At 52.3% G+C, this 15,658-nt stretch overlaps 1 protein-coding gene across 1 annotated transcript; it reads left to right on the top strand.

The window, feature by feature from the left end:
- Nucleotides 1-450: 450 nt before the first annotated feature.
- Nucleotides 451-14,577, top strand: LOC135573299 (general transcription and DNA repair factor IIH helicase subunit XPB-like). Its single transcript, XM_065022155.1, has 3 exons — nt 451-576; nt 6,868-7,070; nt 14,332-14,577. Exons 1-3 carry the CDS (start codon nt 549-551, stop codon nt 14,575-14,577), a joined length of 477 nt encoding a protein of 158 aa, XP_064878227.1. The 5' UTR covers nt 451-548.
- Nucleotides 14,578-15,658: the final 1,081 nt, after the last annotated feature.

The following is a 15,658-nucleotide window of genomic DNA, read 5'->3' as shown; positions in this document are numbered from 1 at the left end:
ATCCGGGAGGCAGCGCAGGACCTGCAACTATTGGAGAAGACAGCACATCCTAGGTAGGAAAATACCAAAAACAGACACTAGCTTTTTTCGATTTAACAATACAGTATAAAGCAGAAAGATAACTAAGGCATGAATATGACAGCATAGTATCTGATGACACTAGTCATGGCCACTTTACTCACATCCTTCCTCGTCATCAGATTCATCATTGCTGCTTTTTCTGAACGACGGTGGTAAGGCAGGTCCGATCAAATCATCGTCTGACATGATTACCGATTATTAATAAGCTATTTTTTACAACAATAAACACCTCGACGGGAACGAAAAAAAACGACACCGAAAACCGTAAAATCTAATCTGACCTCTACCACCGGAAGTAAACAACATCGACATCCAATCAACAAGCGGAATTCATAGGTCACATGATCCTTTTGAGCACAAGGAGGAAACCGAGTTGGTCGCGTCGCAGTTGCTTGTTGTTGTTTCTCACTTGTCGTTTAACATGGTTTGACGAAGCAAGTTGTTTTCGGGAACAAGCTGCTAATATCATGGGGAAGAAAGATAGGGGAGATCGGGGTGAGTATCTAGATGTTCCCGGAAATGGAATGTTACTCCAGCTCATGTTGCGGTTCAGTCGGTGTTGTGATGGCAATTATAGCATGATGCTGAAGCATGGGAGACAGACATGCATTCTGTGTAACAGTACCGAACCATTGTACCTAGCTAATACCTGTAGTAGCTAGCAAGTACCTATAGCAGTAGTATAGTAGTAAGCAAGTACCTATAGCATAGTATAGTAGTAAGCAAGTACCTATAGTATAGCAGTATTGTAGCTAGCAAGTACCTATAGCATAGTATAGCAGTAGTATAGTAGCTAGCAAGTACCTATAGCATAGTATAGCAGCAGTATAGTAGCTAGCAAGTACCTATAGCATAGTATAGCAGCAGTATAGTAGCTAGCAAGTACCTATAGCATAGTATAGCAGTAGTATAGTAGCTAGCAAGTACCTATAGCATAGTATAGCAGTGGTATAGTAGCTAGCAAGTACCTATAGCATAGTATAGCAGTGGTATAGTAGCTAGCAAGTACCTATAGCATAGTATAGCAGTGGTATAGTAGCTAGCAAGTACCTATAGCATAGTATAGCAGTAGTATAGTAGCTAGCAAGTACCTATAGCATAGTATAGCAGTAGTATAGTAGCTAGCTAATACCTGTTGTAGTAGTATAGTAGCTAGCTAGTACCTATAGCTTTGCATAGTAGTAGTATAGTAGCTAGCAAGTACCTGTAGTAGAGTAGCTAGGAAAACAAACTAACTTCAAGATGCTGCAGACTGCCTTAGTCTGGAGACCCGACGTAGGGCAGACATGAGCGTTTGGATCAGGGACGTTCCCACCAACGACCTCTACATCGCCAGAATGTTGAGTAACATGACATCTGAATGTACTCGGCCGTTTGTCTGCAGTGTTTTGTTTGTTTTACAGGTAGGAATGTGAGACAATAATATCCACAGGAAAGTAGAATGAAATCAACTTTTCAAAGTGCTGGTAGAGCATTAAGATGTCTGTCACCTGAAACATGAGGAACGTCCTCCTCAGCCTGAAGTGTCCCTGCCTGGAGTGTCCCTGCCTGTAGTGTCCCTGCCTGTAGTGTCCCTGCCTGTAGTGTCCCCACCAGCGTAGTGTCCCTGCCTGTAGTGTCCCTGCCTGTAGTGTCCCTGCCTGTAGTGTCCCCTCCAGCGTAGTGTCCCTGCCTGTAGTGTCCCTGCCTGTAGTGTCCCTGTCTGTAGTGTCCCCTCCAGCGTAGTGTCCCTGCCTGTAGTGTCCCCTCCAGCGTAGTGTCCCTGCCTGTAGTGTCCCTGTCTGTAGTGTCCCCTCCAGCGTAGTGTCCCTGCCTGTAGTGTCCCCACCAGCGTAGTGTCCCTGCCTGTAGTGTCCCCTCCAGCGTAGTGTCCCTGCCTGTAGTGTCCCCTCCAGCGTAGTGTCCCCACCAGCGTAGTGTCCCTGCCTGTAGTGTCCCCACCAGCGTAGTGTCCCTGCCTGTAGTGTCCCCTCCAGCATAGTGTCCCTGCCTGTAGTGTCCCCACCAGCGTAGTGTCCCTGCCTGTAGTGTCCCTGTCTGTAGTGTCCCCACCAGCGTAGTGTCCCCTCCAGCGTAGTGTCCCCTCCAGCGTAGTGTCCCTGCCTGTAGTGTCCCCACCAGCGTAGTGTCCCCGCCTGTAGTGTCCCTGTCTGTAGTGTCCCTGCCTGTAGTGTCCCTGCCTGTAGTGTCCCTGTCTGTAGTGTCCCCGACAGCGTAGTGTCCCTGCCTGTAGTGTCCCTGTCTGTAGTGTCCCTGCCTGTAGTGTCCCCACCAGCGTAGTGTCCCCGCCTGTAGTGTCCCTGCCTGTAGTGTCCCTGCCTGTAGTGTCCCCACCAGCGTAGTGTCCCCACCAGCGTAGTGTCCCCACCAGCGTAGTGTCCCCACCAGCGTAGTGTCCCCACCAGCGTAGTGTCCCTGCCTGTAGTGTCCCCACCAGCGTAGTGTCCCCACCAGCGTAGTGTCCCCACCAGCGTAGTGTCCCCGCCTGTAGTGTCCCTGTCTGTAGTGTCCCTGCCTGTAGTGTCCCCACCAGCGTAGTGTCCCTACCAGCGTAGTGTCCCCGCCTGTAGTGTCCCCGCCTGTAGTGTCCCCTCCAGCGTAGTGTCCCTGCCTGTAGTGTCCCCTCCAGCGTAGTGTCCCCGACAGCGTAGTGTCCCTGCCTGTAGTGTCCCCACCAGCGTAGTGTCCCCACCAGCGTAGTGTCCCCACCAGCGTAGTGTCCCCACCAGCGTAGTGTCCCCTCCAGCGTAGTGTCCCCTCCAGCGTAGTGTCCCCGCCTGTAGTGTCCCCGCCTGTAGTGTCCCTGTCTGTAGTGTCCCTGCCTGTAGTGTCCCTGCCTGTAGTGTCCCCACCAGCGTAGTGTCCCTACCAGCGTAGTGTCCCCGCCTGTAGTGTCCCTGCCTGTAGTGTCCCTACCAGCGTAGTGTCCCCACCAGCGTAGTGTCCCCGCCTGTAGTGTCCCTGTCTGTAGTGTCCCTGCCTGTAGTGTCCCTGCCTGTAGTGTCCCCTCCAGCGTAGTGTCCCCACCAGCGTAGTGTCCCCACCAGCGTAGTGTCCCCACCAGCGTAGTGTCCCCGCCTGTAGTGTCCCCGCCTGTAGTGTCCCTGCCTGTAGTGTCCCCACCAGCGTAGTGTCCCCACCAGCGTAGTGTCCCCACCAGCGTAGTGTCCCCGCCTGTAGTGTCCCTGCCTGTAGTGTCCTTGTCTGTAGTGTCCCTGTCTGTAGTGTCCCTGCCTGTAGTGTCCCCGCCAGCGTAGTGTCCCCACCAGCGTAGTGTCCCCACCAGCGTAGTGTCCCCGCCTGTAGTGTCCCCGCCTGTAGTGTCCCCACCAGCGTAGTGTCCCCACCAGCGTAGTGTCCCCGCCTGTAGTGTCCCCGCCTGTAGTGTCCCCGCCTGTAGTGTCCCCACCAGCGTAGTGTCCCCACCAGCGTAGTGTCCCCGCCAGCGTAGTGTCCCCGCCAGCGTAGTGTCCCCGCCAGCGTAGTGTCCCCGCCAGCGTAGTGTCCCCGCCAGCGTAGTGTCCCCACCAGCGTAGTGTCCCTGCCTGTAGTGTCCCCACCAGCGTAGTGTCCCCACCAGCGTAGTGTCCCTGCCTGTAGTGTCCCCACCAGCGTAGTGTCCCCACCAGCGTAGTGTCCCCACCAGCGTAGTGTCCCCACCAGCGTAGTGTCCCTGCCTGTAGTGTCCCCTCCAGCGTAGTGTCCCCACCAGCGTAGTGTCCCCACCAGCGTAGTGTCCCTGCCTGTAGTGTCCCCACCAGCGTAGTGTCCCTGCCTGTAGTGTCCCCACCAGCGTAGTGTCCCCACCAGCGTAGTGTCCCTGCCTGTAGTGTCCCCTCCAGCGTAGTGTCCCCACCTGTAGTGTCCCCACCTGCGTAGTGTCCCTGCCTGTAGTGTCCCCTCCAGCGTAGTGTCCCCACCAGCGTAGTGTCCCCACCTGTAGTGTCCCCACCAGCGTAGTGTCCCCTCCAGCGTAGTGTCCCTGTCTGTAGTGTCCCTGCCTGTAGTGTCCCCACCTGTAGTGTCCCCACCAGCGTAGTGTCCCCTCCAGCGTAGTGTCCCTGTCTGTAGTGTCCCTGCCTGTAGTGTCCCCGCCAGCGTAGTGTCCCTGCCTGTAGTGTCCCTGCCTGTAGTGTCCCCACCAGCGTAGTGTCCCCTCCAGCGTAGTGTCCCCTCCAGCGTAGTGTCCCCACCAGTAGTGTCCCCACCTGTAGTGTCCCCACCAGTAGTGTCCCCACCAGTAGTGTCCCCACCAGTAGTGTCCCCACCAGTAGTGTCCCCACCTGTAGTGTCCCCACCAGTAGTGTCCCCACCAGTAGTGTCCCCACCAGCGTAGTGTCCCCACCAGCGTAGTGTCCCCGCCTGTAGTGTCCCCCAGTAGTGTCCCCGTCTGTAGTGTCCCTGCCTGTAGTGTCCCCACCAGTAGTGTCCCTGTCTGTAGTGTCCCTGTCTGTAGTGTCCCTGCCTGTAGTGTCCCTGTCTGTAGTGTCCCCACCAGTAGTGTCCCCGTCTGTAGTGTCCCTGCCTGTAGTGTCCCTGCCTGTAGTGTCCCTGTCTGTAGTGTCCCTGTCTGTAGTGTCCCTGCCTGTAGTGTCCCTGCCTGTAGTGTCCCTGTCTGTAGTGTCCCTGCCTGTAGTGTCCCCACCTGTAGTGTCCCCACCAGCGTAGTGTCCCCACCAGCGTAGTGTCCCCACCAGCGTAGTGTTCCTGCCTGTAGTGTCCCCACCAGCGTAGTGTCCCCACCAGCGTAGTGTCCCTGCCTGTAGTGTCCCCACCAGCGTAGTGTCCCTTTCTGTAGTGTCCCCACCAGCGTAGTGTCCCCACCAGCGTAGTGTCCCTGCCTGTAGTGTCCCCTCCAGCGTAGTGTCCCCACCAGCGTAGTGTCCCTGCCTGTAGTGTCCCCTCCAGCGTAGTGTCCCCACCAGCGTAGTGTCCCCACCTGTAGTGTCCCCACCTGCGTAGTGTCCCTGCCTGTAGTGTCCCCTCCAGCGTAGTGTCCCCACCAGCGTAGTGTCCCCACCAGCGTAGTGTCCCCACCTGTAGTGTCCCCACCAGCGTAGTGTCCCCTCCAGCGTAGTGTCCCTGCCTGTAGTGTCCCCACCAGCGTAGTGTCCCCACCTGTAGTGTCCCCACCAGCGTAGTGTCCCCTCCAGCGTAGTGTCCCTGTCTGTAGTGTCCCTGCCTGTAGTGTCCCCACCAGCGTAGTGTCCCCACCAGCGTAGTGTCCCTGCCTGTAGTGTCCCTGCCTGTAGTGTCCCCACCAGCGTAGTGTCCCCTCCAGCGTAGTGTCCCCTCCAGCGTAGTGTCCCCACCAGTAGTGTCCCCACCAGTAGTGTCCCCACCTGTAGTGTCCCTGTCTGTAGTGTCCCCGTCTGTAGTGTCCCCACCAGCGTAGTGTCCCCACCAGCGTAGTGTCCCCACCAGTAGTGTCCCCACCTGTAGTGTCCCCACCAGTAGTGTCCCCACCTGTAGTGTCCCCACCAGTAGTGTCCCCACCAGTAGTGTCCCCACCAGTAGTGTCCCCGCCTGTAGTGTCCCCGTCTGTAGTGTCCCCGTCTGTAGTGTCCCTGCCTGTAGTGTCCCTGTCTGTAGTGTCCCTGCCTGTAGTGTCCCTGTCTGTAGTGTCCCTGTCTGTAGTGTCCCCACCAGTAGTGTCCCCGTCTGTAGTGTCCCCGCCTGTAGTGTCCCTGTCTGTAGTGTCCCCACCAGTAGTGTCCCTGTCTGTAGTGTCCCCACCTGTAGTGTCCCTGTCTGTAGTGTCCCCACCTGTAGTGTCCCTAATAATATTAATGATAATAATGTGTTCTTAACTGACTTGCCTAGTTACATAAAGGTCAAATAAAGGTTACATAAAGGTTACATAAAGGTCAAATAAAGGTTACATAAAGGTCAAATAAAGGTTACATAAAGGTCAAATAAAGGTTACATAAAGGTTACATAAAGGTTACATAAAGGTCAAATAAAGGTTACATAAAGGTTACATAAAGGTTACATAAAGGTCAAATAAAGGTTACATAAAGGTCAAATAAAGGTTACATAAAGGTCAAATAAAGGTTACATAAAGGTTACATAAAGGTCAAATAAAGGTTACATAAAGGTCAAATAAAGGTTACATAAAGGTTACATAAAGGTCAAATAAAGGTTACATAAAGGTTACATAAAGGTCAAATAAAGGTTACATAAAGGTCAAATAAAGGTTAAATTATAAAGAATGTAATCACGAGCTCGGCATGTGTGCATCTATTTTCGTCTCGGGTCTTCAGGTTGATAGAAACCAGGACTTTATTGTCGTCTCGTGTCTTCAGGTTGATAGAAACCAGGACTTTATTTTCGTCTCGGGTCTTCAGGTTGATAGAAACCAGGACTTTATTGTCGTCTCGTGTCTTCAGGTTGATAGAAACCAGGACTTTATTTTCGTCTCGGGTCTTCAGGTTGATAGAAACCAGGACTTTATTGTCGTCTCGTGTCTTCAGGTTGATAGAAACCAGGACTTTATTGTCGTCTCGTGTCTTCAGGTTGATAGAAACCAGGACTTTATTTTCGTCTCGGGTCTTCAGGTTGATAGAAACCAGGACTTTAAAATTGTTGTTGTAATTCTACTTTCCTGTGGATGTGTTGTCTCATGTTCCGAACACCAAAAGGCCCGACCGCGCAGACAACTGGTAAATTAAAATATAATTTCATTCAACGTCCTGACTTCCTGTCTCTGTCTCTCTTCATCCTTCCTGTCTCTGTCTCTCTTCCTCCCTCCTGTCTCTGTCTGTCTGTCTGTCTGTCTTCCTCCAGAGAGGAAGTCTTCTAAGAAGCGTGTGTATGACGAAGAGGAGGATGAGGAGGAGGCGATGGGCAGTGAGTCCCAGGAGGCCATCCCTGCAGCGGCCGGTAAAACGGTGGATGAGTCGGCCATCAAGCTGGACGAGTACGGTGCTAAAGACTACCGGCTGCAGATGTTGCTGAAGAACGACCACGGATCACGACCTCTCTGGGTGGTGAGACTGACAGATTACGTTACCAAGTTAACTCACATCTGTTACCAGAACTCTGTTCCGACTGTCGTACCTGTGAACTCTGGTTAGACTGTCGTACCTGTGAACTCTGGGTCGTACCTGTGAACTCTGGGTCGTACCTGTGAACTCTGGGTCGTACCTGTGAACTCTGGTTAGACTGTCGTACCTGTGAACTCTGGGTAGACTGTCGTACCTGTGAACTCTGGGTAACTCTGGTTAGACTGTCGTACCTGTGAACTCTGGGTCGTACCTGTGAACTCTGGGTCGTACCTGTGAACTCTGGTCAGACTGTCGTACCTGTGAACTCTGGTCAGACTGTCGTACCTGTGAACTCTGGGTCGTACCTGTGAACTCTGGGTAGACTGTCGTACCTGTGAACTCTGGTCAGACTGTCGTACCTGTGAACTCTGGTTAGACTGTCGTACCTGTGAACTCTGGTCAACTCTGGGAACTCTGGTCAGACTGTCCTGTGAACTCTGGTCAGACTGTCGTACCTGTGAACTCTGGGTAGACTGTCGTACCTGTGAACTCTGGGTCGTACCTGTGAACTCTGCTTAGACTCTGGTCGTACCTGTGAACTCTGGTCAGACTCTGGTCAGACTGTCGTACCTGTGAACTCTGGTCAGACCTGTGAACTCTGGTCTGGTCAGACTGTCGTACCTGTGAACTCTGGTCAGACTGTCGTACCTGTGAACTCTGGGTCGTACCTGTGAACTCTGGTCAGACTGTCGTACCTGTGAACTCTGGTCAGACTGTCGTACCTGTGAACTCTGGTTAGACTGTCGTACCTGTGAACTCTGGGTCGTGTGAACTCTGGTGACTGTCGTACTGTGAACTGGGTAGAACTCTGGGTAGACTGTCGTACCTGTGAACTCTGGGTCGTACCTGTGAACTCTGGGTAGACTGTCGTACCTGTGAACTCTGGGTAGACTGTCGTACCTGTGAACTCTGGTCAGACTGTCGTACCTGTGAACTCTGGTCAGACTGTCGTACCTGTGAACTCTGGGTCGTACCTGTGAACTCTGGGTAGACTGTCGTACCTGTGAACTCTGGGTAGACTGTCGTACCTGTGAACTCTGGTTAGACTGTCGTACCTGTGAACTCTGGTTAGACTGTGAACTCTGGTTAGACCTGTGAACTCTGGGTAGACTGTCGTACCTGTGAACTCTGGTTAGACTGTCGTACCTGTGAACTCTGGTTAGACTGTCGTACCTGTGAACTCTGGGTCGTACCTGTGAACTCTGGTTAGACTGTCGTACCTGTGAACTTTGGGTCGTACCTGTGAACTCTGGGTCGTACCTGTGAACTCTGGTTAGACTGTCGTACCTGTGAACTCTGGGTCGTACCTGTGAACTCTGGTCAGACTGTCGTACCTGTGAACTCTGGTCAGACTGTCGTACCTGTGAACTCTGGGTCGTACCTGTGAACTCTGGGTAGACTGTCTGGTCAGTCGTACCTGTGACTCTGGGTAGTGTCTGTGAACTCTGGGTCTGGTCACCTGTGAACTCTGGTCAGACTGTCGTCCTGTGAACTCTGTGAACTCTGGTCAGACTGTCGACTGTCCTGTGAACTCTGGTTAGACTGTCGTACCTGTGAACTCTGGGACTGTCGTACCTGTGAACTCTGGTCAGACTGTGAACTCTGGTACCTGTGAACTCTGGGTCGTACCTGTGAACTCTGGTCAGAACTCTGGTCAGACTGTCGTACCTGTGAACTCTGGTCAGACTGTCGTACCTGTGAACTCTGGTTAGACTGTCGTACCTGTGAACTCTGGTTAGACTGTCGTACCTGTGAACTCTGGTCAGACTGTCGTACCTGTGAACTCTGGGTAGACTGTCGTACCTGTGAACTCTGGTCAGACTGTCGTACCTGTGAACTCTGGTCTGGTCAGACTGTGAACTCTGGGTAGACTGTCGTACCTGTGAACTCTGGGTAGACTGTCGTACCTGTGAACTCTGGTTAGACTGTCGTACCTGTGAACTCTGGTTAGACTGTCGTACCTGTGAACTCTGGGTCGTACCTGTGAACTCTGGTCAGACTGTCGTACCTGTGAACTCTGGGTAGACTGTCGTACCTGTGAACTCTGGGTCGTACCTGTGAACTCTGGTCAGACTGTCGTACCTGTGAACTCTGGGTAGACTGTCGTACCTGTGAACTCTGGGTCGTACCTGTGAACTCTGTTCAGACTGTCGTACCTGTGAACTCTGGGTCGTACCTGTGAACTCTGGGTCGTACCTGTGAACTCTGGGTCGTACCTGTGAACTCTGGGTCGTACCTGTGAACTCTGGGTAGACTGTCGTACCTGTGAACTCTGGGTCGTACCTGTGAACTCTGCTTAGACTGTCGTACCTGTGAACTCTGGTCAGACTGTCGTACCTGTGAACTCTGGTCAGACTGTCGTACCTGTGAACTCTGGTCAGACTGTCGTACCTGTGAACTCTGGGTCGTACCTGTGAACTCTGGTCAGACTGTCGTACCTGTGAACTCTGGGACTGTCGTACCTGTGAACTCTGGTCAGACTGTCGTACCTGTGAACTCTGGTCAGACTGTCGTACCTGTGAACTCTGGTCAGACTGTCGTACCTGTGAACTCTGGGTCGTACCTGTGAACTCTGGTCAGACTGTCGTACCTGTGAACTCTGGTCAGACTGTCGTACCTGTGAACTCTGGTTAGACTGTCGTACCTGTGAACTCTGGGTCGTACCTGTGAACTCTGGGTCGTACCTGTGAACTCTGGTTAGACTGTCGTACCTGTGAACTCTGGTCAGACTGTCGTACCTGTGAACTCTGGTCAGACTGTCGTACCTGTGAACTCTGGTCAGACTGTCGTACCTGTGAACTCTGGGTCGTACCTGTGAACTCTGGGTCGACTCTGTCGACTGTCGTACCTGTGAACTCTGGGACTGTCGTACCTGTGAACTCTGGGTCGTACCTGTGAACTCTGGTGTCGACCTGTCTCTGGGTCAGACTGTCGTACCTGTGAACTCTGGTTAGACTGTCGTACCTGTGAACTCTGGGACTGTCGTACCTGTGAACTCTGGTTAGACTGTCGTACCTGTGAACTCTGGGTTCCTGTGAACTCTGGTCAGACTCGTACCTGTGAACTCTGGGTCAGACTCTGTCGACTGTCGTACCTGTGAACTCTGGTTAGACTGTCGTACCTGTGAACTCTGGTTAGACTGTCGTACCTGTGAACTCTGGTCAGACTGTCGTACCTGTGAACTCTGGGTAGACTGTCGTACCTGTGAACTCTGGTCAGACTGTCGTACCTGTGAACTCTGGTTAGACTGTCGTACCTGTGAACTCTGGGTCGTACCTGTGAACTCTGGTCAGACTGTCGTACCTGTGAACTCTGGGTCGTACCTGTGAACTCTGGTCAGACTGTCGTACCTGTGAACTCTGGTCAGACTGTCGTACCTGTGAACTCTGGTCAGACTGTCGTACCTGTGAACTCTGGAACTCTGGTCAGACTGTCGTACCTGAACTCTGGTGAACTCTGGGTCGTACCTGTGAACTCTGGTCAGACTGTCGTACCTGTGAACTCTGGGTAGACTGTCGTACCTGTGAACTCTGGTCAGACTGTCGTACCTGTGAACTCTGGTCAGACTGTCGTACCTGTGAACTCTGGTCAGACTGTCGTACCTGTGAACTCTGGTCAGACTGTCGTACCTGTGAACTCTGGGTTAGACTGTCGTACCTGTGAACTCTGGTCAGACTAGACTGTCGTGAACCTGGTGAACTCTGGTCAGACTGTCGTACCTGTGAACTCTGGGACTGTCGACCTGTGAACTCTGGTCAGACTGTCGTACCTGTGAACTCTGGTCAGAACTCTGGTCAGACTCGTACCTGTGAACTCTGGGTCAGACTGTGAACCTGTGAACTCTGGGACTGTCGTACCTGTGAACTCTGGGTAGACTCTGGGTCGTACCTGTGAACTCTGGGTCGTACCTGTGAACTCTGGTGAACTGTCTGAACTCTGGTTAGACTGTCGTACCTGTGAACTCTGGACTGTCGTACCTGAACTCTGGTCAGACTGTACCTGTGAACTCTGGGTCGTACCTGTGAACTCTGGTCAGACTGTCTGTACCTGAACTGAACTCTGGGTCTGACTGTCGTACCTGTGAACTCTGGTCAGACTGTCGTACCTGTGAACTCTGGTCAGACTGTCGTACCTGTGAACTCTGGGTCGTACCTGTGAACTCTGGGTAGACTGTCGTACCTGTGAACTCTGGGTCGACTGTCGTACCTGTGAACTCTGGTTAGACTGTCGTACCTGTGAACTCTGGGTCCTGAACTCTGTCGTACCTGTGAACTCTGGTTAGACTGTCGTACCTGTGAACTCTGGTCAGACTGTCGTACCTGTGAACTCTGGACTGTCGTACCTGTGAACTCTGGTCGGTGTGAACTCTGGTCGTACCTGTGAACTCTGGTCAGACTGTCGTACCTGTGAACTCTGGTCAGACTGTCGTACCTGTGAACTCTGGTCAGAACTCTGGTCAGTCGTACCTGTGAACTCTGGTCAGACTGTCGTACCTGTGAACTCTGGTCAGACTGTCGTACCTGTGAACTCTGGGTCGTACCTGTGAACTCTGGTCAGACTGGGTCGTACCTGTGAACTCTGGTCAGACTGTCGTACCTGTGAACTCTGGTCAGACTGAACTCTGGTCAGACTGTCGTACCTGAACTCTGGTCGACTACCTGTGAACTCTGGGTGTCGTACCTGTGAACTCTGGGTAGACTGTCTCTGGGTACCTGTGAACTCTGGTCGACTGTCGTACCTGTGAACTCTGGTTAGACTGTCGTACCTGTGAACTCTGGTCAGACTGTCGTACCTGTGAACTCTGGGTCACCTGAACTCTGGTCAGACTGTCGTGCCCTGTGAACTCTGGTCAGACTGTCGTACCTGTGAACTCTGGGTCAGACCTGAAACTCTGGTCAGACTGGAACTCTGGGTAGACTGTCGTACCTGTGAACTCTGGGTCAGACTGTCGTACCTGTGAACTCTGGTTAGTGTCGTAGAACTCTGGGTCGTACCTGTGAACTCTGGTCAGACTGTCGTACCTGTGAACTCTGGTTAGACTGTCGTCTGGGTCCTGTGAACTCTGGTTAGACTGTCGTACCTGTGAACTCTGGGTCGTACCTGTGAACTCTGGTTAGACTGTCGTACCTGTGAACTCTGGTTAGACTGTCGTACCTGTGAACTCTGGGTCTGTCGTACCTGTGAACTCTGGTCAGACTGTCGTACCTGTGAACTCTGGTCAGACTGTCGTACCTGTGAACTCTGGGTCGTACCTGTGAACTCTGGTCCGACTGTCGTACCTGTGAACTCTGGGTCGTACCTGTGAACTCTGGTCAGACTGTCGTACCTGTGAACTCTGGTCAGACTGTCGTACCTGTGAACTCTGGGTCGTACCTGTGAACTCTGGACTGTCGTACCTGTGAACTCTGGGTCGTACCTGTGAACTCTGGGTAGACTGTCGTGACCTGGTCAGACTGTCGAACTCTGGTCAGACTGTCGTACCTGTGAACTCTGGTTAGACTGTCGTACCTGTGAACTCTGGGACTGTCCTGTGAACTCTGGTCACTGGTCAGACTGTCTGTGAACTCTGGGTCTGTCGTACCTGTGAACTCTGGTCAGACTGTGAACTCTGGGTACCTGTGAACTCTGGTCAGACTGTGAACTCTGGTCAGACTGTCGTACCTGTGAACTCTGGTCAGACTCTGTGTCGTGAACTCTGGGTACCTGTGAACTCTGGTTAGACTGTCGTACCTGTGAACTCTGGGTCGTACCTGTGAACTCTGGGTCGTACCTGTGAACTCTGGGTCGTACCTGTGAACTCTGGTCAGACTGTCGTACCTGTGAACTCTGGTCAGACTGTCGTACCTGTGAACTCTGGGTCAGACTGTGTACTGTCTGGTGAACTCTGGGTCGTACCTGTGAACTCTGGTCAGACTGTCCCTGTGAACTCTGGGTAGACTGTCGTACCTGTGAACTCTGGGTCTGTCGTACCTGTGAACTCTGGGTAGACTGTCGTACCTGTGAACTCTGGTCAGACTGTCGTACCTGTGAACTCTGGTCAGACTGTCGTACCTGTGAATTCTGGTCAGACTGTCGTACCTGTGAACTCTCTGATGTTTGTAAACAGTCTAAATGTAAATAAACAGTGTTTATCCTCATAACATGGTTTATATATATATAATAATATAATATAATATATATGTAATATAGATGTCATTGATGGTCAGTCCCTGCATCCAGAACGCAGGATATGAATCTGACAGTGGCTCCATTTCCTTGATTCTTCCCTCTGCTTTTCATCATGGTACCGGACCAGGAGTCCTGGAGTCAGGCTGAGGATCGATAGTAGGAAGAGAGGTTCTAGTCTCTGGTACTGACTGGATTGTACCATCATGGTACCAGACTAGGAGTCCTGGAGTCAGGCTGAGGATCGATTAGGAAGAACTTCTAGTCATGGTACATCCCTGGACCGTCATGGTACCAGACTCTGTAGTAGGAAGAGATGACACTAATCATGGTACCAGACTGTTCCCTGTTAACAACTCCATTGACATCCCTACACCCCTATGCTTTCAGTCATGCAACAGTAACCACCACATTTAAATATTCAGCATATTTTTACCACCCCTTCTTCGTCTCTCTCTGTCTGTCTCCTCTGTCTGTCTCTGTCTGTCTCTCTCTCTCTCCTCTGTCTCTGTGCTTTCATGTCTGTCTCTCTCTCTCTCTCTCTCTCTCTCTCTGTCTCTCTCTGTCTCTCTCTCTCTCCGTCTGTCTGTCTCTCTGTCTCTCTCTCTCTCTCTCTCTCTCTCTCTCTCTGTCTGTCTCTCTCTCCTCTCTCTCTCTCCTCTCTATCTCCTCTCTTTCTCTCTCTCTCTCTCTCTCTCTCTCTCTCTCTCTCTCTGTCTCTCTCTGTCTCTCTCTCTGTCTCTCTCTCTGTCTCTCTCTCTCTCTCTCTCTCTCTCTCTCTCTCTCTCTCTCTGTCTCTCTCTCCTCTCTTTCTCTCTCTCTCTCTCTGTCTCTCTCTCTCTCTCTCTGTCTCTCTCTCTCTCTCTCTCCTCTCTGTCTCTCTCTCCTCTCTGTCTCGTCTCTGTCTCTCTCCTCTCTCTCTCTCTCTCTCTCTCTCTCTCTCTGTCTCTCTCTGTCTCTCTCCTCTCGATCTCCTCTCTGTCTCTCTCCTGTCTGTCTCTCTGTCTCTCTCTCTCACCCCTCCTCCCCGTCCCGACAGGCTCCAGATGGACACATCTTCCTGGAAGCCTTCTCTCCGGTGTATAAGTATGCCCAGGACTTCCTGGTAGCCATAGCAGAGCCAGTGTGTCGTCCGGTCCACGTTCACGAGTACAAGCTGACAGCCTACTCCCTCTACGCTGCAGTGAGCGTCGGCCTACAGACCTCAGACATCGTGGAGTATCTCCAGAAACTCAGCAAGACATCTGTACCGGACGGCATCGTGCAGTTCATCAAGGTCAGTTAGGAGAGGAGGAGGTGGTGGTACAGGGGTCTGAGGAGGAGGAGGTACAGGGAGGAGGAGGAGGTGGTACAGGGAGGAGGAGGTGGTACAGGGGTCTGAGGAGGAGGAGGAGGAGGAGGAGGTACAGGGAGGAGGAGGTGGTGGTACAGGGAGGAGGAGGTGGTGGTAGGGAGGTGGTGGTACAGGGAGGAGGAGGTGGTGGTACAGGGAGGAGGAGGGAGGAGGGGGTGGTGGTACAGGGAGGAGGGGGTGGTACAGGGAGGAGGGGTGGTACAGGGAGGAGGGGGTGGTACAGGGAGGAGGGGTGGTACAGGGAGGAGGGGGTGGTACAGGGAGGAGGGGGTGGTACAGGGGAGGAGGGGGTGGTACAGGGAGGAGGAGGTGGTACAGGGAGGAGGAGGAGGTGGTACAGGGAGGAGGGGGTGGTACAGGGAGGAGGAGGAGGAGGTGGTACAGGGAGGAGGAGGTGGTACAGGGAGGAGGAGGTGGTACAGGGAGGAGGAGGTGGTGGTACAGGGAGGAGGTGGTGTCTGTAGGGGGAGTCTGAGTGATGTCTGGTGTCTATTGAAGCAGTCTGGAATGTCCTCTTTCAGCTCTGCACTGTGAGGGTGTCTGGGGGGGTGTCTGTAGGGGGTGTCTGAAGCTGTAGTGTCTGTATGAATGGGGGTCTGAGTGATGTCTGGTGTCTTTCAGAATGTCCTCTTTCAGCTGCACTGTGAGCTACGGTGTGAAGCTGGTGCTGAAACACAACCGGTAGGCATGACAACTCATTAATATATATATATATGACAACTCATTAATATATATATATATATATACAACCGGTAGGCTGAGACAACTCATTAATATATATATATATATATACAACCGTAGGGGACAACTCATTAATATATATATATATATATATACACAACTGAGACAACTCATTAATATATATATATATACACCGGTAGGCTGAGACAACTCATTAATATATATATATATATATATATACAACCGTAGGGGACAACTCATTAATATATATATACAACCGGTAGGCTGATCATTACAACCGTGTCTGTAGGGGGTAGGCTGAGACAACTCA

This window comes from Oncorhynchus nerka, linkage group LG2 (assembly GCF_034236695.1).
Source record: "Oncorhynchus nerka isolate Pitt River linkage group LG2, Oner_Uvic_2.0, whole genome shotgun sequence".
Taxonomy (NCBI): domain Eukaryota; kingdom Metazoa; phylum Chordata; class Actinopteri; order Salmoniformes; family Salmonidae; genus Oncorhynchus; species Oncorhynchus nerka.
This window is presented reverse-complemented; position numbering and strand designations above follow the sequence as displayed.

Excerpts from the sequence above, each read along its gene's own strand:
- LOC135573299 (XM_065022155.1), top strand. The coding sequence starts at position 549 with ATGGGGAAGAAAGATAGGGGAGATCGGG. Across the intron at positions 577-6,867 it reads GAAAGATAGGGGAGATCGGG|AGAGGAAGTCTTCTAAGAAG; the intron begins GTGAGTATCTAG and ends GTCTTCCTCCAG. Across the intron at positions 7,071-14,331 it reads GATCACGACCTCTCTGGGTG|GCTCCAGATGGACACATCTT; the intron begins GTGAGACTGACA and ends CCGTCCCGACAG.